General features: G+C 38.7%; 1 protein-coding gene across 8 annotated transcripts; it reads left to right on the top strand.

Moving 5' to 3' along the window:
* Positions 1 to 2: 2 nt before the first annotated feature.
* UBA3 (ubiquitin like modifier activating enzyme 3) lies at positions 3 to 27475 on the top strand. Of its 8 annotated transcripts, none has more exons than XM_073351069.1 (18): positions 3 to 378; positions 3352 to 3393; positions 6560 to 6680; positions 8504 to 8584; positions 10761 to 10843; positions 12570 to 12650; positions 13903 to 13946; positions 14231 to 14295; positions 20645 to 20800; positions 20924 to 21026; positions 22827 to 22940; positions 23206 to 23259; positions 23741 to 23777; positions 23853 to 23934; positions 25220 to 25320; positions 25457 to 25520; positions 25630 to 25684; positions 26624 to 27475. In XM_073351069.1, the coding sequence occupies exons 3-18, from the start codon at positions 6561 to 6563 to the stop codon at positions 26710 to 26712; spliced, it is 1329 nt and encodes a 442-aa protein (XP_073207170.1). In that variant the 5' UTR covers positions 3 to 378; positions 3352 to 3393; position 6560; the 3' UTR covers positions 26713 to 27475. The 8 variants fall into 8 exon arrangements, with proteins under 8 accessions (XP_073207170.1, XP_073207172.1, XP_073207175.1 ...); XM_073351074.1 differs by lacking the exon at positions 3 to 378 and adding an exon at positions 3114 to 3237 and having other exon boundaries at positions 25601 to 25684; positions 26624 to 26740; XM_073351067.1 differs by lacking the exon at positions 3 to 378 and adding an exon at positions 3115 to 3237.
* Positions 27476 to 27973: the final 498 nt, after the last annotated feature.

Raw genomic sequence — 27973 nt, 5'->3', positions numbered from 1 at the left:
GGGGTTTGTTTTCCCTTCTGCACGCCTCCACTTCCTCCGCTCCGCGGATTGCAGGGGGGTGGCTGGCTGGGGCAGCGCGAAGGAGACGCGATGTGGCAAGCACCCGAGAGCGGTCCGTTAAATGCCGCATTTTCGACAAGGAGTCTTCCCCCTCGAGGTCTGGGGTTTGTTTTTGTTTTTTTGTGGAGGTCGCAAAACAGTCTTTCGCGATAATCCCAAATGGGCCTGCGGTTCGGTGGATGAGATCGTAGCAGCTGGGCGAATCTCGTCACAGGCAGAGACGCTCAGTAATTTAATAAAATGACATGAATGAGCCTATTGGAGAATTGTTGCAGGCCTTTTTACTGCTGGTCAAACCCAGGAGAAATCTACAATCAGGTCAGATGATTAAGAGTCTAGGGCTAATTGTGTACATTATTGTACTTACTGAAAATGGGGAGGGAGGAGCATTAGTTTATATATATATATATATATATATATGTATTAAATTGACACGAAATTTTTACAAAAGGATCAGATAAATACATATAAAGCAAATGTGGAATCATATTAATGTAAGATGTGAAATGCTTATGATGTTTCATAAAATATTTTACATCAGTGCATTTGATGTTTTATAGCACATACAGGCCACTGCCACGTGCTTGTTCCCTTTGTTCAATAAACTGTAACCATCAACATTGAAATTAACATACTATTTTAATGGAAATCACTTCATGAATTCTAAACTATTCGTGTTGCAGAAATGTGTTTGAAGTCAATGTGATTCAAGTAATGATGATGGCTAGTTCCAGCCATCAGTACAGCAGCAAAGGCCGATTCCATCAAATCTTGTTAGGAGAAATAATAAAGCGTGCACTAAGGGCACAACCCACTGTTGCTATGTCATTTACCCCATTGCAAAATGAGGGGAAAATCCATGTATTAAATCAAATAGTAGTGTAAGCAGCTACACAAAATGCAGAGCAGCACTCAATCAATGTAATACTCAGGGAAACTTCAGCAAGAAATACAGATTAATCATTTTGAACGGGGAAGGGTACCTTAGTGTTATCTTGTTCTTTTTGAGCCTAATCCCACTTCCATTCACTTTAAGGGGAGTTGGATCAGGCCTCACTTTAGCCCTGGTTTCAACAAAAATGATGCCTACATTGTGTAGAGGGTGTTCACGAATTCTTATTTTAAATATATTAATGATCTGTGTGTGCTTCTACCTGTCAGGATGTAGTTGTCAAAGGGGTTTGTGCAATGTCGCTCAGTAGTCTTTGAGATTACTTTCCACATATGTTGTGTTTGCAGTCTTTGGACCATCTCATTCCCTCTGCTTTTTGCTTTGGGATGAAAAGAATGGAAAACTTCTCTCCATCACCCTAAATTCTAATGGAGGGAGGTGAACTGCAAAAACATCCTATCATTCCCCACTCCATTTAACCTCACAGAAACCTCCCTAGGCATCAATATCACAAAAACTAATAGGAGTAAGTAACTTGACACACATGAGCAGCTCCTTTGGATACAATGGGACTACTCATATTTGTTATTACTCAATCCATTAGTGTTTATGAGATTGTCCGTACCAGCCTCTGTTCAGGCAGAAGGCCAATTACAGATAACACTGATAAGATAAAACATACATTTCTTCTTCTTCTTCTTCTAGCCTTAGTCCCATCTATATGGGGTTGGCTCTTCAAGTCCTTCTTCATTCCAGTCTGTCTTGAAGCAGTGCTTCATAAACTCCACAGCTAATCAGATCATTTTGTATAACATCCATCCATCTAGTTCTTTTCCAACACTTCTCTTACTTTCCCACTTCTAAATTAATACCGTTTCCCATATATTCTTCCAGTCTTCTTTTCACATGCCCAAACCATCCTGGATTCCTCAGTTTTTCTATAATTGGTACCACCTTCACACTTTCCCTAATAAAAAAAAGAAAAAAACTAAAACAAAAAACATATAAAATACATAAAGAAGATGTGCTGGTCAGATGGCTGTATGATTATTGCTCTGCATTAAATAGGCAAGAGGCGGTTTTGAAATCTGGTTTCTTACTCCATGAGGCTGTAGGAGTTCAAAGTGCAGTGAACACAGATTGTGAATCTCTCAGAGCTTGACAGTGATCCCTCAAGCCTGTATAGAAACGGTAATATGAATTTCAGAGGAAACTCCAGCTTTCATCAGCCTATGCTCTCCGTTGCTGTGACTGTAGGAGTGAGTTATAGACTCTTATACACTGCATTATTGACATAAGGCTGAGTGACAGGGCCTCCTATGCATTGTGGGCATAAATAGTGGCTTTAGGAAATCAGATCATAGACTCATAGACTATCAGGGTTGGAAGGGACCTCAGGAGGTCATCTAGTCCAACCCCCTGCTCAAAGCAGGACCAATCCCCAATTTTTGCCCCAGATCCCTAAATGGCCCCCTCAAGAATTGAACTCACAACCCTGGGTTTAGCAGGCCAATGCTCAAACCACTGAGCTATCCCTCCCCCCAATCAGATCAGAGACCTACCTATGTGTGAAGGGGAATTCTATCGGGCTTACACCTTGTATTATGGAGTGAACTCTGCAGAGGCTTATACCCTTCATTTGGGCAAGGGGGGATGTTTTTTGGAGACCTATGCCCTACAGTTTGGCAATCAAGCGAGATGTGCTGTGGGCTTTTCCCTGGGATGCTGGCTCTGTGATGACCTATAGGGGACTATACCCTGCACTGTGGCTAGAGGGATGAGTTCTATGGGGGCCGATTAAGGTTGTGGAGTCCCTTTGAGCAGTGCGACTCAAAGAGGTGGTCCGCGAGGGACCGGTGCCGGTCCGCGAGCCATTGGCTGCCGGTCCGCGAGCCATCGGCTGCCGGTCTGCGCGCACATTGGGGAAAAAAAATTGCCAGTCCCCCACATCAGATAGCTTGAGAAGCACTGCCTTAGAGAGGGTCCATTCCCTACATTATTGCTGTGGAGCTGAGTTCTACACTAGCCCTCTATTGGAAGCACGTGTCATGCGCGCGCCCTCTCTCCCTCCCTCCACCCCCGAGGAACTACGTCGCCCCGCCGGGTGGGGCGCTCTCTCCTCCCAGCTGCTCTCTATGGTCTTTCCGCCCGCCTTGGCGCTCTAGCTGAGCTGCGCCCATAGAGGCGCTGCGCTGCCGTTGGCCGGCTCGGCCCGAAGGGCCGCGGCGGTTTGGCAGCGGGGCATTGTGGGAAGCAGAGGGAAATATGGCGGATGGCGAGGAGCCGTAAGTAGCTGTGTGTGTGGTCCCCCCTTCCCTCGGGCCTCGGTGGGCCCCGGGCTCCCTCCCCCCGGGCTCGGTAGCGCGAGACTGACCCTTCTTTTATTCTCTCTCTTTTAGGGAGAAGAAAAGAAGGAGGATAGAGGAGCTGCTGGCGGATGGGTTAGTGTGGGGCCGGGCTGCGGGGCCTAGTGCGGTGGTGGGGCCTCGGCGGGGCGGGCAGTGTAGGGCCGGGCTGCTGGGGTAGCGTCAGGCCTGCCTGGGAGGGGGGTAGGGCGGGGCCGGCGGGGCGGCTGCCGGCGGGAGGTTAGTGCGAGGCTGGGGAAAGGGGGGCCGGAGGACGTTGCTACCGGGGGGTGGGGGTTAGTGCGAGGTCAGGTAGGGTGGAGCTGGCGGGTGGGTTAGTGTGGGGCCTGAGGGGGGAGGGGTGGGGCAGTTACTAGCAGGTGGGTTATGGGGGGGGGGCGGGTGTCGGGAGTTGGATCCTGGGGCTTTGGGAGCCTGCTGGGCCTGGTGTAGTGAGCTAGGGTTGAGGGGGCTGCAGGCACAGGTTAGCTTCTGTGGACTGGGGTGGGGTGGGGTGGGGTCGGAGGAAGTGGAGCTATGGGGTGGGAGGAAGCTGCTGTGGGACGGGGCAGCGCGAGGCAGGCTGGCAGGAGGTGGAGCTATGGGACTGGAGGAAGTTGCTATGGGATGGGTTAGTGTGTGCTCCTGGGTGTTAAGGGGTTTGGGCAATGGATTGGAGAAGAGGAATCTCCTGCGGAGAGGGGGTTGGTGCTTGGGGTGCTGGAGGCTTGGCATGAGTATGGCCTGGCAGTGCTGGGAGAGGCGGTGCTGCTGGGCAGAGGCCTGAGGTGGTGGCTGTTTTAGCTGCTGAGAATTAAAGATCCAGGCTACAGAAGAGCTGCCTTGGCTTATTAAAACCCCAGACTCTATGCACCTCCCCTCACTCCCCAAGAAGTAACATGTGGGAACCCTCAAGCTGTATCCTTCCTTCTGCTTGCAACCCTCTCCCTAAAGACCACAGAACAGATGTAGCTACTTAGCCTGGGAGGTAGGCTCACAGGCATTGCATGTGTATGTTTGGGATGGGGTCACAGAGGTTCTTGGGCATATTGGCTGCATGCTGATGACAGGGCCCCTCAGAATCGTGGAGCTTTGGGAGCTGGGAGGGAGAAGGAAAGAGTGGGACCTGGGACATCATCAGGACTGTGATACAGTGACAGTTAAAATGACATTGAAAATTAAAAATGAGAAATTGAAACAGTTAGTTGAAATACATTCTAAGATCCTTAATCAAAATGTAATTACACAGAGAATTGCTAATGCCATGGTGCTGCAAAAGTGAAGACTTTAAAAATGAATAAAAAACACCTCACTTCAAACAACAGATTTGGCAGGTCTCCAAAGTGTCTAACTCAAAACCAAATCTTACTGCCTACAGTTAACTGTAAATTAAGAACAATATAGTCCTCTTCTCTCTCCCCTCCCCCCATGAAAAAAAGTACAGTTGGATAATGGATACATTTAGATTCTATGTAAAAAGCACAGAAATCAGTTCTTAACACCACCAAGCACGGCTCTACATTTATTTCCAGCAGAACTTTTAAATTACAGTACACAGGATACAGATTAATGTTTGTGGTGCAAATAAAATAAGTTAAAAACATCTGTGAGATTTGCATTTCTTTAGTAGCCATGCATGCTAAGAACCAATGTACAACAGGAGGATCCATAGATCCAAGAGTCAGAGAGGGGAGTGTGAATTGTACATACTGCAGAAGAAAGTGAAGCAAGTTTCAATTACAAAAGAGATTTTTGTGCTGTAGTTCTTGTTATTAAGCCCTTCATAAATTAGTAACTGGTGTAACTCCATAGAATTGATAGTTACCCCCCAGGGATATTTCAGCAAACTGTCTAAAAATAGTCAAAATATTGACAGCTTGTGAAATATTCAGACAAATCCAGTTTGAGGGTAGGGTTTTTTTAACACTTTATTTACTACAAGTTTTTGTTCCCAAATTATAGAAAGTCTTTTGCAGGGTTATAGCTTATTTTTAAAAAATGCATCAAATAAAATTATAATGGAGTTAACCCTATTGTCCATGTTTTGAATTTTGAAAAAAGGGTATGCAGTGTCTTGCCACTATAGCTGGTGTTCCCTGTTTTTTGACAAGTGAGGAGGAGGGAGACAAATATATCCTAGCAATTAATGAATTAATCTTATATTGCATGAGAAATATAAAGAACATCTGTAGTAGAAAACAAACTACATATCTTGCATATGTCAAAGTTGGGTGTGCATGCCCAAGACTGGAAAACTATTTTTTAATTTACGCAGCTCTTTCTAACACTGAACAGTAATTATAGAGGCTGAGTTGAACTAAATTTTTTAATGGGACATGCTCTTTCAGGGAAAGATTATTTGTTCCGTGTATGGATTAATTTAAAAGAGATGAGTGATCTTAAATTAAAAGCAATATTGAAGTGAGTAAGCCAGTTCTGAAGTATTCCAAAAAGATATTTTGAGATATAAAATTAAAATTTTAAGGAATTCTTTTACATCATAAAGCAAAAAGAGGCCATAACACATTTTTCCTCCCTTTACAGGTTACTTTTAGTAGTTCATAATTAAATTAATTTTAAAGAAAATTAACAACACAAATAATTTTATATTGTCTGCCCTGGAATACTCTATGCTTAACTGGCAAATAGGTACAATGAAAGTGGCACCTCGTTAATTGAGAAGAAATTACTTTTATTCAGACAGTTGGCATTTTTGTTAATGTCTTTTTAAAATGCATGGAAGGGAAACTGTTAACACTCCACCCCTGCTAAGTGCTGAGAGCACCTAAGATGCTTATCTGACTCACCTAAGCAGTCTGACATAGAAAAGAAATACAAGAATACATTGACATTCCTGATAGTTCTAAGGAAAAGAGCTGAGAAAAAACTCCTTCAGGCATTCTTTGTACATCAGAAACAAACAACCACCATAAGAGCGCACTCACTTTTTCTTTCCAGATCACCTTTAGCTGATTATAGGTAATTAGCCAGATTATTTTCAAGTGTATATTTGTCTTTGACTTTGGTGTGTAGTTAATAGTATTACTCTGTAGTGTCAAAAACACTCTCTAGCTGCCACAGTCCTGCAAACCTTTACACATGTGCTTAACCAGAACTGGAGTAAAGTTAACAGATGTGGACATGTTTTCAGGATTAGACCATAGTTTGGTTTTCTTTTAGCACAACTGATGGAAAACAAGCTGTAGAGGTATGGCATTTTCTTTACTGATTTTTGCAGCTGAATTTACTATGTTCTGTGCAGAATGGCTGTTGATGGTGGGTGTGGGGACACTGGAGACTGGGAAGGTCGCTGGAACCATGTAAAGAAGTTCCTCGAGCGATCTGGACCATTCACACACCCTGATTTCGAGCCAGGCACTCAAGTGAGAAACGTTTATTTTAAATAAAAATGTTTGTAGTGTTGTGTTGCGAACTAATGTGAACACACATTTATTGGTGTACCATCCAGCAATGCACGATAACTAAAAATGCATGTGTGTGTTTAAAGTGAATCAGTTGAATTGTATGATTTTAGAATAAAATACAGTGTTGTAAATAGACTACTACATTTTCACACTTCTTTGTCAGCTACAAGCTTTCTCGGTAATATATGCATAAATTGTACAGTGCGTGTGGGTTATTTCCTGAAGTTCGAACTGGAAAATAGTAACTTTCTACTGGTTTTAAGTAATTTTGGGTGCAGTAAGAAATTATCTCCCAGATAAACAAGGAATTAAGCTAATCATAAGTAGTCACAGTACAGTTGAACCTCAGAGTTACAAACACCTCGGGAATGAAGGTTGTTCGTAACTCTGAACGAAACGTTCTGGTTCTTTCAAAAGTTTACAGCTGAATATTGACTTAATACAGCTTTGAAACTTTACAATGCAGAAGAAAAAGGCTGCTTTTAGCCATCTTAATTTAAATTAAACAAGCACAGTTTCATTGCCTTGTCAAATCTTTTTTTAAAGTTTCCCTTTATTTTTTTAGTAGTTTATGTTTAACACAGTACTGTACTGTATTTGTGGGTTTTTTTGTTTTTGTTGTCTCTGCTGCTGCCTGATTGAGTACCAAATGAGATGTGTGGTTGACTGGTCAGTTCATAACTCTGGTGTTTGTAATTCCTGAGGTTCTACTGTATTGGGAAGGGAGGAGATTTTTAATGGGAATGAGCAAAACTCAATAAATGAAGGTGGGATAACTATTTGAACTGCTGATATGAGTCTATGTGTCACACTCATATCAATTCTGATATGTATAAGCTAGCCTTGGCAATTACAAAAAATTAAAAAGTAAATAGCAAAATAAGTGAGTACTTTTGATTTATTTTGCTTTTTTCCCCACTAACTTTTGTTCCCTCCTTTCTGTATTGCTCCCACTTTTTTCTTTATGAACAGTTTCCTAGTTCCTTTTCACCTGATCGTTTCTCATTGTTTTTCCTACATTGATTTTTCACTTTATAAAAATTCTTATCTCTTACCGCTTTTCTTCCTTTTCCTACTTTCCATTTTATTCTGGATTGTCAGCCTGTGCTTTTGTCGTCCCTATTTTTAATGCACTCTTGCTTTATGTTAAAAAGCAAAACAAAAACTTTTCTCAAGGTGTTCTTTTTAAGAGGTTTTCTGTTTTTCATTTATTTTTGTTTTTCTCTCTCCTTTTTTCAGTGCATTTCACAGTTTATTCTTGTTTGTTATCAAGAATATTTGTTTTATTCCTTTTTATCATTAGTGTACTGTTCCATCAGTTTCCAGTTCAAGATAAATATCTGGTGGAATAGTCCACAGAGAGCAATTACCCAATGCTGCGAGTATTTCACTACCCTTTAGGCCAACAATATTTTCTGTCTCTAGGTTTACTTTCATTTTGTATTGTGTGGCAGCAAACCTTTTCAGCGGGAGAAAGGAACCGTAATATCTTCAAATTAATTATTTTGTGTCTGACAGGGAAGATGGCGGGCACATTGCTTATTTCACAAGCAAAATAAAATAGGAAAAATGAAAGAAATATTGAAATCAGCAGACATCTTTTACTAAAGTTAGTCAAGATATAAGAATTGTGTGGACCGAACACCTGTTAAAGTCCAAGATCAAAGAAAAGTATTATAGGCGCTTAGAAGTTGTAAGTTAATCGTATGTTTTGTGATGCAATGGGGAAATCTTAGTTTTCTCCTATTCAAAATATTAATATCCTTTTTAATTCTTTACAGCCTCTCGACTTTTTGTTAAACACATGTAAAGTTCTAGTTATTGGAGCAGGAGGATTAGGATGTGAACTCCTGAAAAATCTGGTAATTACTTTGATTTTCCTCTTTGTTTCTTGGAATTCTACTCCTTTCCTCAGGAGATTTTTTTGCTCTGTCATCTTATTCTTGTGTGCAAATGTTTGCAAGATGGTCGCTTAAGTGTTGTCCTGCCAGTTTCTTTGCTCTGAAAAGCCTCTTTCAGGGATCAGAAGAAGTGCTGTAGTTTCAAGTTAATCTCAAATCAAATTCATGGTAGCAAGTGAAATAGTCATCTGATACAGAACACTGTTTAAGTATGTTAAATAAATATTGATGGTTCAGTTTAAAATCTAACTTAATTTTCTTTCGACTTTTGGATGAACTTAAAATGACAACTGAGCATCATCCAGTGAAACAAGATGAACATGCAGCACTCAGATATCCACTGTTAAATTCTCACTAGCTACTGCTGCCTAAGAACACATGCTTTTACTTTAAAAAAAATAGATTTTGATTTCTGTTTAATTAGTGCTTTGAATACAGTATTATTTGAGTTAATACATATAATATGGCTTCTTGGTGTTCATTCTTGGATGTCAAATAATAAATGTTTCATATGTGTGAGAATATTGAATATTAATCCTATAAGAAATTGGAGGACAAGGTTCTTCATCAGATTCTTCAGATTTTACCTATTCTGCTTGATGGTTGCTTATTTTTGAGAAGCCATGTTGCAGCCCAGTATCCTTGCTGGTTTATGGGACAGAACTGAAATCTTCTTGGAACCCATAATTATGGCAGGAGGGTTGCTGTCCAGTAACACAAGGCATTTTCTTCCTCTGAGGCAGTGTGCTTGTCTCCATAGCATTTCAATTCTTTTTACTGCAATTCAGACAAGTCTTCTGTGTGATAGTGTCAGGGCACTATCATTAAACTATTGGATCAGCCCCACAATAATTTTGTAGACATTATTGTGCTGTAGTACCATTCCTCATTACTGAGGATGGGCTGGACTAGCAACAGGATTGGGCAGATCATCAGTGGCAGAGAGATTAAGCCTGCTGAGTTGTGTCAAATAATGAGGTGATTTTGCACTTCTGGTTGTACTTCAGTATTGACTATAAGTTCTTCATGGTTATTGTCAGCTGTGATTTGAGCACAGATATGGAAAGTCCCAGTCTGCATTTATCATAACTCAGAAATGGTTGTTAAAAGTATTTAAAATTGCATTGGCGTTAACTTTCTGCCTGAACATTTCTGAACCATGTAGGCAAGGGATAAATAGATTAAGATAGTTCTGCGGAGTTTACTCTTTTGCAAAGTCTGACCTTATTTAAAAAAATTCTATCCCCTGTGGTTGTGCAGGTACCATTCATACTGTAAATCAGCATATTACCATCTTCCTTGTACTGCAGTAAGATGGGCTAAAACAAAACAACAGCACCTAAGTGTGAATGTCTCCTTCATCTTAAGTGTCCTAAATTCAAAACATAGTTTGACCATTTCTAATGTATTTAACCCAGTTTTTCCAAATACCAGCTTTTGTAATAAGTATTTTAACCAGAAAATGACTGCACATAAATTCAAATTTATTACTTACATAAAATGTATGTAATATGCATTTTAATGTCCAGTCACTGATCACATAAGCATTACAATACTAATATTTCCGACACTTTCTCATCATACTCTTGCAAAACCAATTTTAAAATGAACTGTCCCTAAAGCATGAAGTGTTAGGCTACGTCTACACTGAAGACCTTACAGTGGCACAGTTTTACCGCTGCAGCTGAGCCACTGTAAGGTCTCCCATGTAGCTGCTCTATGCCGATGGAAGACAGCTCTCCTGTCAGCATCGTTAAACCACCCCCAACGAGTGGTGGTAGCTATGTTGGCGCTTCTGTCAGTAAAACTTATATTGGTCAGGGGGTGTGTTTTTTCACACCCCAGACTGACAAAAGTGCTAGTGTAGACGTAGCCTTAGTACTACAGAATACACCGGCTACATCTGTGACATGCACTTTTTTTTAGTTAGTCTAACGTTAGAATGTTTATTGCAGGGAAAAAAAGTCAACCGGTTGCATGTTATTTATGTCCATTTGCCAATCTGTATATGGAGTTGAACACATTTATAGATTCCTTCAGATGCTGGCTTTTTATGAACCCTTTAGCACTTGGAATGTGTTATTGAAGAGCTATAAAGATCTCACTTCCTCTTATAAGCTTCACTTTATTTCCACAGGCATTGTCTGGTTTTAGACAAATCCATGTTATTGACATGGATACGATAGATGTTTCTAATCTGAATAGGCAATTTTTGTTTCGGTAAGTAATATTTTCATCATTTAAATATTCTTAGATTTGAAAGCAAAAGGCATATGTTTAGATTGTGTATCTGTTTAGTCCAGTAGAATGTCATCAACATTGCTAACTAGCTTTTCATATCAAGGGAATGCTTATTCTTAACTAAACCAGAGGCCTGATTCTGTACTGCCTTGCACCTTTTTTTGTAGTGTCTTGCACCTATGCAAAGTGAATCTGAAATTCTTACTGTTCTGATTTGGTAGCGTTTTACAGCCAGGTTGAACTCAATTTTCACAGGTTTCAATGGCAAAATAAGATGCAAGACAGAGAGTGGAGATTAGAGTCCCTCATCTCTTAAAAGATGTTGGTTAATATATGCAAGATGATAATTATTGTAAATATTAGCCTCTATAGCAAGCATCTTAATCTTGCCTATTCCCAACTTTGAATGCTTTCTTAAATACCTTATTGCAGGCATGGATAAGCATTGAATACTATTTTAAAAAGTATAAAAGTAATTGTTGGGATTTTTTTGACAGCACACTTCCAAACATCCTCTATACATAAAAGTAAATTATTAGAGCATGTCCTATAGAAAACAGTCTTGAATCGGTTGAGGGAGAGACTAGAGCGTCTAGGTAGGAAAGTCTTCCGTCTCTAATTTCTATGAGGAAATCTGGTGGCTTTCCAAGATTAAAAAATAAGATAAAATCTAATCAATTGTGGTCATAGCTGGCATGGTAGAAAATATAGAAAATGTTAATGCATATAGTGCCTAGGGACTTGCAGTGAGCTTCTCAAATTAACTGTACAATTTGCTGAACAAAGTTCTAATTGAAATATTGTTAGTTGTAGTCTTGATCAATGTCTACAACAAATTAAATGTAACAAGTCAAGTTAGCTTTTCTAAATATCTCAGAACGAAGATCTATCCTCATGTGTTCTGTCTGTTCTAGAGAGCCCAGGTAGGTGAGGTAACATCTTCTATTGGTGAGAGAGACGAGCTTTCAAGCTTACACAGATGTCTTCTTCAGGTCTGGGAAATGTACTCAGACTGCCACAGCTAAATACAAGGTGGAACAGATTGTTTTGCATAAGTAGTGAACACTTCAAGAGACCATTCGAGGTGAAGTTGCCCATTAAGACCCCTCCAGTCATTTTATTAGTTCTGTCCTCAGTTGCTCTTGATGGGAGTTGCATATGACGAATTGAGAGTAGACTTTGACCCCAGACTTCTGGTTTAATACCTTCTTAAATTTTAAATTGAAATCAAATTTGTTATTGTTAAACAGCATACAAAAAGGAGTTTTCTATTGGGTACAAGTATGGTGCCTTTCTTTTTTAATTAAACAGAATAAAGCTGTTAACAAGTAATACATAGGCATCAGTGAATTGATTGATACTTAAGATAATGGAATAAGTAATACTATAGAAGAATTTATACATATTAAAGTATTAGCTTCACAAATACCACTTTCCTGCCTAATAAAATAAAATATCCACCAGATTTTCAAATATTTTGTATCAGCAGCTGTTATGAAGATCTTTAAATGTGTTTAGTCTTATGTCTGAAGGTTATAAGTAAAAACCATTTAACAAATGACAGGAATACTCCTTAATAGTATCTGTTACTAGATTCTCCTACAGTAATATTTCATCTTGTGTAAATCATTTGTAAGATGTGAATTCTCAAAGGTTAATGATTGCTATTAGAATCAGAATTTTAAAAGCACTTTTTTTTTTTCAGACCCAAAGATGTTGGACGACCTAAAGCAGAGGTTGCAGCAGAATTTCTAAACAACCGAATTCCTAATTGTGCTGTTGTACCGTATCCTTTCAGAGAAGTAATAGCCATTGAAGTTAATTGTGTTTTTAAGATTGCTGTACTTGGTCAGGCTTTTTAATTTTAAAGACTCTAACTTCACTTCTTTTCATTTGTTCAAAAAATAACTTACTATTTGGACTGATGGCTTAAGTTCTTTCCCACTGTGGCATTAGTTTGTAGAACAGCAGAAGTGTACATGGGCATCGAAGTAGTTTTTGGTGTATGTATTGTGTTATTCCTTACAGTATGTAGTAAGAATCTGTGATAAATATAAACGTCTTCATCAGCTAGAATGAAATATGTTTGAAAAATGTAAAAGGAGCATGGCCAGCATGGAACCTCCTGGGCCTACCAGTTATTTATAGATAGATAGCCATATGTGTTGTGGTTACACCTTCTGTAGTTATATCCTTCTGCATTCTGGTCAGCATGCGTAAAGGGACACACCTCTACCCACCACTCAGTTTCTTCCGATTGAAAGTTGAAACTTGGCAGAATCCATTGTTACTCCCACTGGCCCCCTTTTTGGAAAGCTTAATGTTTTTATTTATTATTATAGTTTTATTATTATTAAGGTAGTTGAGGCTTTTCTGTGTTGCTGTGGACTTTTTTAGACTATGGCTGCTCTTGGCATTGTGACCAGCACTGCACTAGCATTGACTCTTGGACCTAAAGTGATGTCATCTCTGGTGTCCAGCCTGTCTCTTTGTGCCACCCTTTTATTCACCAGTCTGATTTGTCTCGTACAGACTCTTGTCTCCTCCTCTTTTTATATTCTTGTTTGGTTTTCAACAGGGAATTCTCCCCTGCTACCCTTTTCATGTATCCCTTACTGTGGTAGGACTGATCCTGGGGTCAGGGGACTCCCAGTTCAACTTCACTGGTGTCTGAGGTCTGCTCCAGGTTCCCTTTCTTTCACAGCTCTTCTACGCAGTTAAGCTCAGACCATGCTCCTCATCGCCTTCAGAGTAATATGAGAGTGAAGGGACTAGACAGCACTCTCCAGAGGGGCTACTATTGTTGTCTTCATAGCCGACGATTTCATAGTCCAAACTTCAGTCCAAAAAATTTCCAGGCATTGTGAGGCTTCTGATCACTACTTTAATATAAATATTAATAAAGTGCTATATAAAATGATATTGATACATCATTGGATCTTTTGATTTACTGATTTTGTATTTGTTAATCTAGATTTGGTTATAATACTATAAAAGTACTAATTACCATAATATTCCTTTACTGCATATACATTCAGTCATTTTAAAAAAATTCAGGATATGGATGAAACTTTCTATCGACGTAAGTAGCATTTGCAAGTATACAAATTCTCCACATGTGCTTTGGGAAAGCACTGTAGTTGTTGATGGTTGCCATTTTTTGGTTGAGTCAGTTGTGTTCACTTTTTATTGTTTCTTTCAAGTGAGCAGAAAATACTATTCACTAAAAGCCAGAACTTCTAAGTGAAACTTTCATATAAACTACATAGCACAGTTAAGTTAACTTCATTCCTGTTGTGTGAATAAAATATATTGATTATTTAAAGGAAAACACATTGAAATTTTAAATAAAATTTTTTCTTCTAGAATTTCATATTATTGTATGTGGTCTGGACTCTATAATTGCAAGAAGATGGATAAATGGCATGCTGGTAAAGACTTTATTTTAATCTTTCTAAAGTTCATCATTATCATTTGAGTATAGATAGTGAAATTTAAACAGCTTTATGCAACATATAGCAGTAGTATGGAACAAATGGTGTTAAAAGAGAATTGTGAAACTGGTTAAGATAATAGTAAAGATGTACATTTTCCGTTATATTTCATATTTGAGTATATTTTTATTTTGATGTAAGATGTTAAACCTCTAACTCCTTGTGGATCATGATGAAATGTATACCATTTTATTACATTTTGTGAAAAATGTCAGTTTACCTGTAAACTATGAATGGATTTTAATGCCACTAAAACCAGCTCATCCTTTTTTCTTGAGTGTCTTACATGTCATGAGTTCCAGTTCCTGCTGGACAGCTATCTGCATCACAAAATCCACAAGTGTAATTGGCACTAGTTTGGTCCTTTTTTTGCATTCTGAAGGGCCATGGATTAAATGAGCATAGAGACTTAGCTCTCTCTTTTCATACCTAGAACTGGTCCATCAAGGCCAGCGTTGAGATACAGTGACTGGCAGCACGGAGAAGTTTTCCTTGCTGCTGCCTGTGCTAATGTGCTCTGTGAATAAACAACTCTGTCTTCCGGGCTGTCAATCCAACACCTTCAGTGATCATTACATTTACTTCAAAACAAATAAGTAAAAGCAGGATCTAATTTTAAATTAATATAAATAAGGGAATTCAGGTTAAACTGTTTTTCCATTACTACTCACCACTTTATTCCTTGGTGTTGGTGTTTATTCATTGCCTCAGTGGGATGAATTAAAGGTAGGGATGCCTCTGTTTCTTTGAATTTTCTTGCTCCTGTGAGTTTTTTGTATTTATCTTGTATTACTTTGGATTTTATTCTTAAATTCTTTAAAAAAAAAAAAACCACCAAAAACCTTCTGACACTTTATTTCAGGGACTATGCACTTAATAGTACATGAGTGAGACAACTGTGATTTTTTTCAATGGCTTTCTAGTGGTACCAGGTAAAAATAATATATTAAGGGCACATCCTGCTCTTTGTAAACATGAGTAATCACAGAAGTTGTGTACAACAAGCAGGATTTGGTCCCCAAAAGCTAATTCTTTGTTAGTATGGGACTTCCTTGAGTTAAGATAATGCCTTTGAGGCAGCAAGGTCTAGTGGACTTGAGCATGGGACTGGGAACCAAGATTGCCTAAATTTCAGTCCTGCCTCTACCACTGACTTGTGTAACATTTTGTTAACTCACTTAACCTCTCCAGACCTCAGAACAAATTATGGCACTTGGCATATGCATAACAGTATGTCTGCAGCCACACCCCATAGAATTTAGCAAGCTATCCCGTATGAGTCTAATTGCACCATCTCCAGTATATTGTATGAGCCTTTAACAGCACCATTTCATTACCTGTGTAAACCTGAGATGTTTACAGCTGCACTAGTTTATCAGTCCTCCCAACACAATTCCACAGTGCTCTTGCTCATCCTTCAGTGATCTCTCTAGACCAGGGCTCCTTGGCATTTATGTCCCATGCTGAGTGCATACCATGGCAATCCTACATGAAGTTTTATACCTGTATATAATGCTCTACATTCACCTGCCATAACAAAACATGTACCTTGTAATCATTCACTTCTGTGCAATCACTATGTTCTTGAATTAGCTATCTTCTGCATTTGGTTTGGAAATTCCTTCAGCAACAGTTGCCCTATGATTGTGCGGCTTGCTGGTCTGAGCCAAATGTGTTAGGGCTGCTCTCGATATCTGGAGTGATGAGGGGATCCATTCTGAGCTGATTCTCATTCCAGGGCACTTTTGTTTATGCCACATGTCATAGCATCTGGTCAAGCTTAGAATAAGGCATAATGCAAAGCAGTACTTTAGGATAAAATTAAGAGCGTGAAAATGTCGTTCATTTGGATCCAGAACAACACACGAATGTCTCTCGAAGGAAGGCAAACCTTTCCCTGTCTACAACATGTTAAAACATAGTCTTGGGCCCAAGGCATTCACTGAGCCTCCCATGTCATTGGACAACGGAGCAGCATCTGGTGGGGCAGGAGAAGTGAATTGATAAGCGGAAATTGGATTGGCAGGTCATGAACCTGGACTTTGTGGATCTGCTGTTGTAGATCCCAGCTAAGTGTTGGAATAGAGGAAGGAGCAGACTCTCCAGGTAAGGTGTAGTTTATTTATAACAACTGTATGCTTGAGTTGAGAGAAATGTGGTCCATATGTTAGTGATTCATCGCTGTTGTTGTGTGAATGGATGCTGCGGCCATTAAGGCTGGAAGTCTTCACTCTTTCCACATCTATGGGGAGCAAGTGAGAATAGTATTGAGCCCCTCCTACGAGTGCTGTTTGGCCAAAAGACCGATATTTTTCTTCCCTTTCTCCCCCCAAAATATGATGGCGCATGCTGCCCTTCACAGTTCCCTCGCCCCACCATCATTCTTGTAGCCAGATCCTGCCTTTGCCAGAACCCTCTTTTTGCTCTTTCTGCTGGTAGAAAGACAAGTTTGTTGAGGTAATAACTTTTATTGGACCAAGTATTTGGTTTAATAAGATATTACCTCACCTACGTTGTCTCTCTAATATCCTGGGACCAACAACTCCACCTTATGTTGTCATACTGCATAGAAGTTCCAGTGATCCCAGGCTTCCCCTTGAGTACTGTGCCCCGTATAATAGCACTAAAATAGCATGAAAAAGATATTAAAAAGTGAAAGTTTCAAACACCCATTGATGGTATTAAAGCCAAATCCACTTACTCTATCTTGTAGCTAGTAGACATCATGACCTGAGTGGATCAGTCCAATCTCTGTCCAATAGGACCAGATTATGTAACTAATGCTGATAACTGTTTGTTTTAGCTACAGTCTTTCTCCAATCTCTGGGTGTTAGAGTAGTGAAATACTCGGTTGTTCGCTCCTGTAGCTCAGCAATGAGATTGTTAGCAAACTGGCCTTTCATGACTCCTCCCTAAACCAGGGTCTTGGCACTTATAATCAACTTGAAAAACTAATCCACATTTTATTGAGGTAACCTAGGAACTTTAATTTCAGGATATACAGAACCACAGTGTTCACCAGTGGATTTAACAGTAAATGTGTGTAAGACCCCATGCTAAATTGAACACCTCCTTATTCTCCTCACAAAAGTGGCAAAAGTTACCTCTATTCTTGAAAAAAGGACACTTACTTCAAATTTTAGTTCTCCCTATTTTAGTGGTGGGCAGCTGCCAGTGAGACAGATTAAGAGAAATTAAATATCCCTGTTAACCCTTCTGCTTTTCATTTCTTTTTCAAAAGTCGCTATTAGAAAGCGGAGGAGACAGCATACATTAGCAAGAACAAAGGAGTGTAATGTTAAGATCAGCTCAACAACCGTTACAAGAAGAAATCAAGGATTGATAGCTTCCCTAAGTTACAGAGGGAGCCTGATTGCTGGAGCCCAAGAAGAGGAGATGGCAGAAGAAGTGAGCTTGACAAATTTAGCTGTTTATTGAGAACAACTTAGAATGTGGAAATCTGACAGTGTAGGAGGAGAAGGATCAGAGACTGCAAAACTATATGGAACACGAAAAGGAAATAAACTGGCTGGAAATAGAGCAACATTCCATGGCAATGTAGCAGATGATGGGGAATAGGGTGAGCCTTTTTAAAAAACGAATGCCTGACATTCTCAGCCCGACCGTGTCTACCACCAGGCTTGTTCCAGCAGATACCCCTCTAGCAGTGATGCTTCATGAGTGTTCCCGCTGCCCTGGAATACTACTCTGTTACGCACTTCCTGGCTTGCCTTCCAGCAGGACAGCGGAGACAGCCTAGACCTCAGCCAATTTCCAGCATCACTATCTGTAGTTCTACTACCTGCCCACTTTCTTCTTCCCACCCCTTATTTGTTATTTTGATCTCTGACTTTGGGCACTGTGCAAACACAATGTGGTTGTCTTTGCCCTTGCACGTGTTCGTTTTTTTATAGTTGAATAAAACTTGTTTTAAAATACATATTGTGTGAGATTTTGTTTCATGTACAAGTGATTTAGTGGACTTATATCCCCTCTCAAGTTCACCATCGAAAAGCATTGATTAACTGTTACTAGTGTAAGAAGTAAATTGACTGTGATTATAACTATCGGCATTGTCATTCCCATTTGCTTCACTTGCAGAATACTAGCAGAGGGCATCCCTAATATTAGCATGTTGCTTACTGGCAGCTTTGTGATGTCCTTAACCAAAGCATCTGGGTCTGGCTGATGAAATGCCAAATCTGCATTTGCCTGTTCTATCCACTCACTAGTGAACATTTCCTGTTTGCTTTCATAAATGCAAAATAAGTGAGCAAATGACCTATTCAGTAGAAGTGTAATGTCTCTTCAGGAGGTGTCTCCATCTTGCTGTACGGCTGCAGCCGTTCTGGCTTTGCTGAACCAAGTAGTTGAAGTAACACCTGTCACTATGTAGTAATCAAGGTAAGCTTTCATAAGCTAGCCACGCTCTCCCCCGGGATCACAATTGGGGCAGACACAATTTTTGTCTATGGCGTAGGGCGAAGAGACTGCATTTTTGTATGTTCCCGAGCAGTCTAGAATTCTTGAAAATTAGCTCAATCATGTACTTTGTCAGGCCAGCCTAACGCTGAACAGTATGTTTGTATGATCCACCATGAGGTCAGTAGCTTTTTTCACTCAATATCCTCTTACGTTGCTTGAATGGACACAGAATGGTGCCATCTATAGCTCTAATGCAGTTAGTGGAAAGCTATCTCAAGAAATTTAATTTTGGGGACATTTTATGTTGATCAAATTCCCCAGTAAAACTTATCTTTGTGATACACCCCTCCAGCACAAAGGCCCCCTTTTATGGACTTTCCAAATCCCACATGTGTCTCAGTGAGCAGTGGTTGCCCACAGTTGCCAACTTTCACAAGGAAAGTGGATTTCTCTTTGAGTGGATTGGAACTTGTGTGTTGGTATGAGGTCCTGTGAGAGAGAGAGAGACACACACACACAGACAGTCTCCTTCATTAGAGATGTTCTAGCCACTGTTCCTCATCGCTGGTTTTTTGCACAACCCTGTTTCACAAGTGATTGGACATATCATGGTCCAAAAATATTTCTCAGTCAATAAAAGATGGCAGCCACCTGAGCTAGGCATGAATGTGGATGCAACGTCCTGAGAAAGCCAAGGATTCTTGCTCAAATGTCTGAAACTGATTTTTCCAGGAGCAGAATGTAATATAGCATTACGAATACCACTCCAGAAAATGTCCATGTTGTCTGAGAGGATACCGAGGTTATATATGTGATCCTTGCATGTATTTCACGGCTTCAGCAGGATCCTTGAATAGATGCTGGACATTGTACTGTTGATGGATGTTTGGCTTGTGGGGAGTTTGAAAATAGGGAGCGTAACAACAGCTAGTCAATTGATGAAATTGCATTATGTGGATTTGCAATGTATTCTTCTAGATGTCTGCAATATAGACTTTTAAGCAGAGTGTGGTTCCTTGTAAACAAAGGTGACAAAACTAGAACTGTTGTAGGTGAAAGCCTGTTTGTGTTCATAGTTGTAGCCCTTTTCTTGCTTAAAAAGGCCTGTGATTGTACGGATCTTGACAGTAACGGAGGAAATTCAGTGTGTGGGCAGACTATACCTACTTTATCAAAGCAGATTCAGTTGTGAACACACACTGAACTCTCTCAGAAACAAACAATACTAGAAATGTTTAGCTGTTATGTTTAACCTTGAAATGGCTCGGTTACCTACCATACATAAGCTTTCTATGTCTGTTTCCTCATCTGTACAATAGGGTGATAAATTATGTACCTACCTCCACATATGTTTTGGGAGGCTGGGCTGGATGATGTTTGTATTGCGCTTTGCAGATGTAAAGTGCTAAGTATTTAGGCATACTACAGTTTATGGGACTTATAAGGAAGGAATCTTGGTCTGCATATTCCATTGATGTCTGTACAGTATACAGTTACGTGCTATGAAATAGTTATATCTAAGCCTAAATAACAGGCTAGTTTGTATTTTGGTCAGATACAATGGTGGGTGCCTTTTTTTTTTTTTTTTTTTTTTTTTAAATTTCTGCAGGTTTAATAATGTTGCTGTTCTACTTGACTGTAGGAACAACATTCCATGAGAAATGAATTTGAGGTTTAAGTCTTAAGTATCTAATGACAAATATAAAAGTGGGAGGATGTATAGATTATTATTATTACAACACTGAATATTTCTTAGCATGTCATGTTGTGTTATATCTTTAAGTAATAGATGATTTAGAAGGCACTCTTTGGATCTGGTATAATTTTTTATGCAACTTGTGCAAACTTGTAATTTTAACAGATGTCATTTTTAAACTATGAAGATGGCATGCTAGATCCAAGTTCCATCATACCCTTGATAGATGGAGGAACAGAAGGTTTTAAAGGAAACGCTCGTGTGATTATTCCTGGAATGACAGCTTGTATTGAATGCACACTTGAACTTTATCCACCTCAGGTAACTAAAAGCATTGATATTTTTTTCCCCTGTGTGTTCAGTTTCTGCCACTTATCCCTTCTCCTTCCTCTCCTCTCCTGCACAGAATATATGTTAAATCATTTTATGATCTTTCCTCATCAGATCAATTTTCCCATGTGTACTATTGCATCTATGCCCAGGCTGCCAGAACATTGTATTGAATATGTCAGGATATTGCAGTGGCCCAAGGAACATCCTTTTGGAGGTAATCAGTACACTGCATTTTATTTTATTTTTTAAATCAGTGATTTAAAATGTGACTATTAAATGATCAAAACACTTACAGCAAAGTAAGAGGTGTAAAATCATACTTCGATTCAGTGAACAGTTTGTTTTAATTTTGCACTTTACCTTACCAACAACCACTGGCCAAACTTCACTCTTGGATTAAAATCCTACGTGTCAGTTTTCAGCCTGAAGCAAATATTTTACAACTGCATTAGAAAGAAAACAATAGACTGATCATGTTGAATAAACAGTTATTGATCTCTTGTTCATCACATGTTGCTTATTTTCTTTTTTACTAATCCATCAGCAGAAAAAAGAACAGATGTGATTGTTAGAAGCCAATAATGAAACTGTCTGTTACTAATGTAAATACACAGATGTATAATTTCAGACTGAATTTGTCATGTGAATGGTTCCATTGAGAAATGCCCCTTTATTATGCTGAATAATTGATACAGTATTGATTCACGTGATGGTAGCTTATGGTTTTCACTGCTTATTACAGTAATAGTAAATTTAGTCTATGACAGTGGTTTACTGACTTTGAATGGTTATTTAGATTCTTTGAGTTTAATACTATATCACTGTCAAAGTATCTCATAATTTTTAAAACTGGCATTAATTTGCCATTAATAATAAACCCTTGAAAGCTTAAATATTTTTGCCGAACTTTTGTTTCCCTTGTGTATACCTATAAATTTGCTGCTGCATTTGATTATGATTGCTTATATTTGCATGCTTCTTGTGGGGAGGGGGAAGTATTGAGACTTTCAGGGGGGTTGAAGAGAGATGCAAATCTTGCAAAGTCCATGTAATTATTTAATAAAAAAAGTAGTTCTAATATTTGGTCTACTAATCTTCACATTGCCCTTAAAAATATTATATGGTCTCAACTCTTGAGAACATGCAGGGTTTTTTTTCCCTCCAGCAACAAAACTGTACATTTAAAGTTAAAGTTACACTTAAAAATTAATACTGGGGAGTATGAAAATGCACACTTAAGGTTAGTTAACATTAACTCTACCCCCTGGCCACTATCCACAGAATAAACAAAAATCAGACAATCTTATCTTCATGTAATGCCCATCATTGAGAAGCAATCTAATGCAACTACCCGATGTTTGTTAATAGACTGATTATCATACCTTTTCTCTTTTAAGCTAAACGGTAGGTATTTCTAGCTTAATAATGTTTTAATCCTGGGAGTTTCCTTTAGAGGTTTAAAAAGGCATTGAGCAAATCTCAAATATTAAACTCTCCAGAACTTGTTAGCTTTGGAGGAATGCCCCCACTTCTCCCCAGTCCAAGATACGGTCTACTGGCAATTCCCCTGGAGGAAATTGGCCATATAGAATGGACTGAATTGGAGAGATTTCTCTCCAGGCCAGTAAATGGATTCTTTATCCTCCCCAGACCAGATCCACCTTCCCACATAAGTTTTTTCCCCTTACTGTTCACTCCAGCTCTCCCTGTTCTATTCTTCCCCCACCCCACAATGTAGTTCCCTGCCCATGACTCCCCTATGCACCGTGTCATGGCCATCCATGTCATGACCTTGCAGATTTTATAAATTATGCATCAGGGCTCATAAAATATATGGAAATTAGTTTTAATAACTAAATTGTTTTGCCAACACCACCTCCAAGACCGTGCTAATTCTCACCAAGACTAGTGGATTAAAACAAACTTTAGAATTTGTAGACAAAAAAAGTAATGTTGATGAAGAGCCATTATGAATTTAGATAAATTTGTCTGTATATCTTTAATTTTCCTGTAGAGAGTGTTCCTTTGGATGGAGATGACCCTGATCATATACAATGGATTTACCAACAGTCTTTAGAAAGAGCATCTCAATTCAATATTAAGGGTGTTACATACAGACTTACTCAAGGTAAGAGAGTGCAGCAGTTGGCATTTCGGTGAGTGTGTGTGGACAGTAACCTCTTGCAAATGGCAACAATAAATACCAAGAAAAATACCAAGGTACTTCAACAGCGTTTAGATACTACAGTGATGGGCGCTATAGGAAAAGGTGTAAAGTGACTTAGCATAGAATGTGCTGCAGTCAAAACAAGCACAAATTTTGGGTAACATAGCCCTTTATATGGGGAAACTGTTTTGGAAAAGGCTTAATGCTGTATGTTTTGTCTTTGCAGGGGTTGTTAAGCGGATCATTCCAGCTGTGGCTTCTACAAATGCCGTCATTGCAGGTACAGTAATGCTGAAAGGAAAAGCTTTGGCTTTCATTAGAAGGTTCCCAGGCATCTGAGTACAAGTTTCCTTCACTTTGCCCTTCTATTAGGGGTAATGAGCTTCTTCATGAGGCCGCAGTTGAAGACTGGCGGGTGAGAGTGGGTCACGTAGGCGTTTTCTAGTTAGCTAATTTTTCGGTTTTTTATACCATTTTCTCTACATGGCTGCTACACATGATCTTGCATAATTCTGAGTACTTTGTGACTTGAGAGTAAGCATAAGTTTTGGAGGTTGCACTGCTACCTCAAAAATGTAAAGATAAAAAGTACATTGTAGATCTCCAAGACGGTCTCAGATGAGTACTAAGTCCACCACATATTAGTGTATAGTACTACCAGTTAAATCTCTGAGAAACCTTTCGATCTGTAGGCATTTTGATTGTGTGTTTGGATATATTTTGAGATTGAGAACAAAGCAACTGTTTTTTTCCTTTTCCAGCTGTATGCGCCACTGAAGTTTTTAAAATAGCCACAAGGTAATTTGTTGTTTTTTAATATAAATATTTTTAACAAACTTACTTGTATAAACATTAACACATTTCTCATTGCAGTGCATACATTCCTCTTAATAACTACTTGGTGTTCAATGATGTAGATGGATTATACACATATACATTTGAAGCTGAAAGAAAGGTTAGTACTATTACAGAAGAACCTCTTGGGCTGGCTGGGTTGTTTCCTGATTTTTATAGCACCTGTTGCAATTGCAGCTACTTACTTGCTGAACTTAAAATTCAGTGTCTGTTCCCCACCACTGTAGTATCTAAATATCTCCGAAATATTTAGAAATAGAAGTAACAATACGTCTAACTTCTTTCCCATGGAGGAGTAGCCTGATGAGTGTACAGGATATTTTTGGGGGGAGGATTGGCCTAGTAGGCAGTGATGTGCTAGATTCACAGAGATCAGGGAGACTATTCAGCTTTCAAGGGGAGTAAATTAAGGTCAGTTGTTGCTGATCTGGGGGTACATCAGATATCTGGGATATGGCAACTAGACAACTAGGTACTAGACAACCCTGGGCACTGTGCTGTTACTATGGGAAGAAATCTTTCCATTGGTTCTCCAGATTCTCAGTGATCAGCAGTGTTACTCTGCTGGGGCCAAGCAGTCCAGCAACAACTGCATTAGAAAGAGGACTATTTGATAGTTGGGGTAGGCCTGGGATCCACCTATCACATCAAATTACCAATAACCATCATATAATAAATACAAAATACTGATGCCTTATTTAAGAAATATTTATATCTGTTGAGTCAAAACTTCTCAATGGCTGGGGGAAGAAGTTCCACATGCAGGAAGGATTCTCCACCAGCTATTTGTGTTGGCATTGTTGCTGCATCCAGTGTTTAAAGTTGCAATCCCTGTCTAGAAAGGTGAGCCAGGTGACTAAATCCCTAACTCTGGCAATTGCTTTTGCTAATATAGCTGGAGGAAAACAGTAGCTGAGCCTGGAAAGCAGGATCAAGGAAATATTAACCCTCTGACCTCAAGAATCATAATTCACAGAACAAAGTACATAGCCTTAAGGACACAACAGCAACTGTTGGCATTAAGAGGTTAGGACAACATAGTTAATTCAGTAACATACAGGATTAACCCTAAACTTTAAACCAAACAAAATACAGATTGATTGCACCTTTTTATATAGATTGTTGTATGTTAGTGACTAACAACCTGATTCAGAGCCCTTTGAAGTTGATGGAAAGGTTCCCATTGATTTCACGGAGTATTGGATTGGGTACTTAATCTTCACAGAAGTATTAATTTTGCTAGATCCACGCATTTATAAATTTTGCAAATAATTGTAATAGCGAAGATCTACATTTTGAATAATTACTGATACTGATATAAGTATATTTGAAAAAGTCTATTAGTATAAGCTTGATTACTACACTTTTTTTTTTTTTTTTGGTAGGAGAATTGTCCTGCCTGCAGCCAGCTCCCTCAAAATATAGAGTTTCCTCCATCAGCTAAACTGCAGGAGGTCTTGGATTATTTGACAAATAATGCTTCGTTGTAAGTGTGCAACTATTCTGATTTCTTTGATTTAGTTTTTAGAAATTTGAAGTTTGCAGCATGTTAAAATTAGATTTTTTCAAACTGCATTTTATCCTGAAAGCTCTCATATTTTACTTTCATGTTTTGCATACAGGCAAATGAAATCTCCAGCAATCACAGCAACTGTGTATGGAGGGAATAAAACACTGTATTTACAGGTGATCAGTATCTGCTTGCTTTTGCTTAGTTAACTCATTTTCATTTAAGTTTGGCTTGATTTAATGTAAAAAAAAAAAAGTTTTATTTATTTATTTATTTATTTTGCAGACGGTAGCTTCAATTGAAGAACGAACAAGGCCAAATCTTTCTAAGACACTGAAAGGTATTGCCTAATTGAGTCACACAGAACATCAAGACATACATATACATCAGAGATATGATAACTCATGAGTTTTAGTGCTGTTTTGTTTAACGCCTCTGTATAACATATTGCATGTTTTGCAATAATAGCACTTTAAGCAACAAATCTTTAAAATTATATATAAATTAAATAAAATTAGTATGTGACTAATTTTAGAGAGCTAGGTTTGTATCTGACAAAGTCATTTTAAAATATGTGCAAATATGCAGATTGCTGGATTGTCATAAAACTAATGGATTTGATTTTTTATCTGGGATTATTATTCCCCATTCCTCTCCCCTAATGGTTAAATTGGGATTTTTTTGAAGGAGGAACTGTAGGGATTACCTACCACAGAACAGGATTTTCGATGCAGTTAGCTGTCTGCTTCCATAGAAAGAAAAACCAAATTGCAGAAGACGGAGGGAGTAGAGAATTTTTCTCAGTTATCCTCTCCTTACATCCCCTCCACTCTTCCTGTTCTGCTGATATTCATTTTCTGTTCTCTTCTAATTCACTATAAACCTATAAGAGGGTAATAACCCACCTCCTCACTCACTAATTCCTGCAGTAGAGTTTGGTTAACCCCTTTTCATACAGTCAGGCTTGTCCTTAAAATTACTTTGGGGATGAACATTAACTCCTTTAATAGCATTCATTATTTGGGCAGATGTCATTAGAAAAAATATTTGAGTCAGCAAAGGATGCTGTGAAACCTACTTTTTCTTTGTTCTTGACAAATATCTTCTGCTAGTCATCTTTTTGGTTGAATTAACACTGAGGTTATTATAGCTAATGAATTACATATAACTGAATTCTGATAGTTTTGTTTAAGCCTTTGTAGAACTGTAACTCTGTTTGTTTGTTTTTTTATTAAGCATAGATCTATTGCATACAACTTTCTTTTTTTTCCTATTTCAGAGCTGGGGCTCGTGGATGGTCAGGAACTTGCAGTTGCTGATGTAACTACACCACAGACTATGCTGTTCAAGCTTCATTTTACTACTTAATTTAAGCCTCATTAATCTGCACATACAGTGAGAGAATTCTGCACACCATGTAAAACATGTTGTGCTCTATGTGGATGTTCAGAGTAACCTAAAATGTCTCTTTTAAGTACTAGCCTTGCTGGAAGTTAGATTATCCCAGGTGAATCACTCTTATTTTAGAACTGTCCTTAGAAGCCAATATTTGGTGGATGGTATTTGTATAAATACTCCTTAATGTACAGAACTTGATGTACAGTGATGATTTTTTTCGGTTTATGTGTTGATATTGTTAAATAATGCCAACACTCCTTCCTACACTTGGACATTTTATGGTGGTCAAAGGAGTTGTTCTCTGCTTGCGTTTGAACACCCACATCTACAAAAGAATATCCTTTAAGGAGAACCATGATGATTTTAAATTAAATTTTAGAACCCATATACATTTGCTGAATCTTATATTAAAACCTGTGGGCAGTAGAGTAAAATAAGCATTGTATGTTTCCTCCTTTATTTAATACTCATTTTTATTGACCTGCTAAACGGATATTAAGTATTGCAGAGAGTTAATTCAATTTGTTTACAAAATATGGAAAGACAATGTAATTATATTAAATGAACATCTGTGCATGAAAACAAAGTATTTTTCATGTTTATATTTGCAGTGGATTAGCGGTTACTATGCACAATAGTTCAGTTAAAAGTCCACTGATGTTCAGGATTGGTGAGTTATGTTTGGTTATCATTGATGCTCTCAAGGTATTTATTAATAAAAATATAAAGATAACTTGTTCTGCAGTATGTCAATGGGAATTCAGGACAATATGTGACCATAAGTAAGAGAGGTAAAAACATAAGATGATGGGGTATCACTTAGTCAATTAAAAGAGCTGTTTCTGTTACCATAATGGGTACAAAAGGTGAGAGAGTGAGTCATTTGTGCACAAATTAACTCAAATGGATCTGAAATCTGTTATTTTATTTGATACATACCTCCCTTTCTCTTCTTAAAACATTTTCTCCCATCCCAGATTTTAGAGATGTATAAGGTATATATTGTTTGTTTAGGTTGGATGTTAGGAAAAAAAATTTCACTAGGCAGGTGGTGAAGCCCTGGAATAGGTTACCTAGGGAGGCGGAGGAATCTCCTTCCTTAGAGGTTTTCAAGGTCAGGCTTGGCAAAGCCTTGGCTGGGATGATTTAGTTGGGGATTGGTCCAACTTTGAGCAGGAGTTTGGACCAGAGTCCCTTCCAACCCTGATATTCTATGATTCTAAGTAGAAAG

Source organism: Lepidochelys kempii, chromosome 7 (assembly GCF_965140265.1).
Source record: "Lepidochelys kempii isolate rLepKem1 chromosome 7, rLepKem1.hap2, whole genome shotgun sequence".
In the NCBI taxonomy this organism is placed as follows: Eukaryota; Metazoa; Chordata; order Testudines; family Cheloniidae; genus Lepidochelys; species Lepidochelys kempii.
Note: the sequence above shows the minus strand (reverse complement) of the source record. Positions and strands in the feature narration are given on the sequence as shown.

Excerpts from the sequence above, each read along its gene's own strand:
- UBA3 (XM_073351067.1), top strand. The coding sequence starts at position 3,218 with ATGGCGGATGGCGAGGAGCC. Across the intron at positions 3,394-6,559 it reads GAGGAGCTGCTGGCGGATGG|AATGGCTGTTGATGGTGGGT; the intron begins GTTAGTGTGGGG and ends TGTTCTGTGCAG. Across the intron at positions 23,260-23,740 it reads TACAAATGCCGTCATTGCAG|CTGTATGCGCCACTGAAGTT; the intron begins GTACAGTAATGC and ends TTCCTTTTCCAG.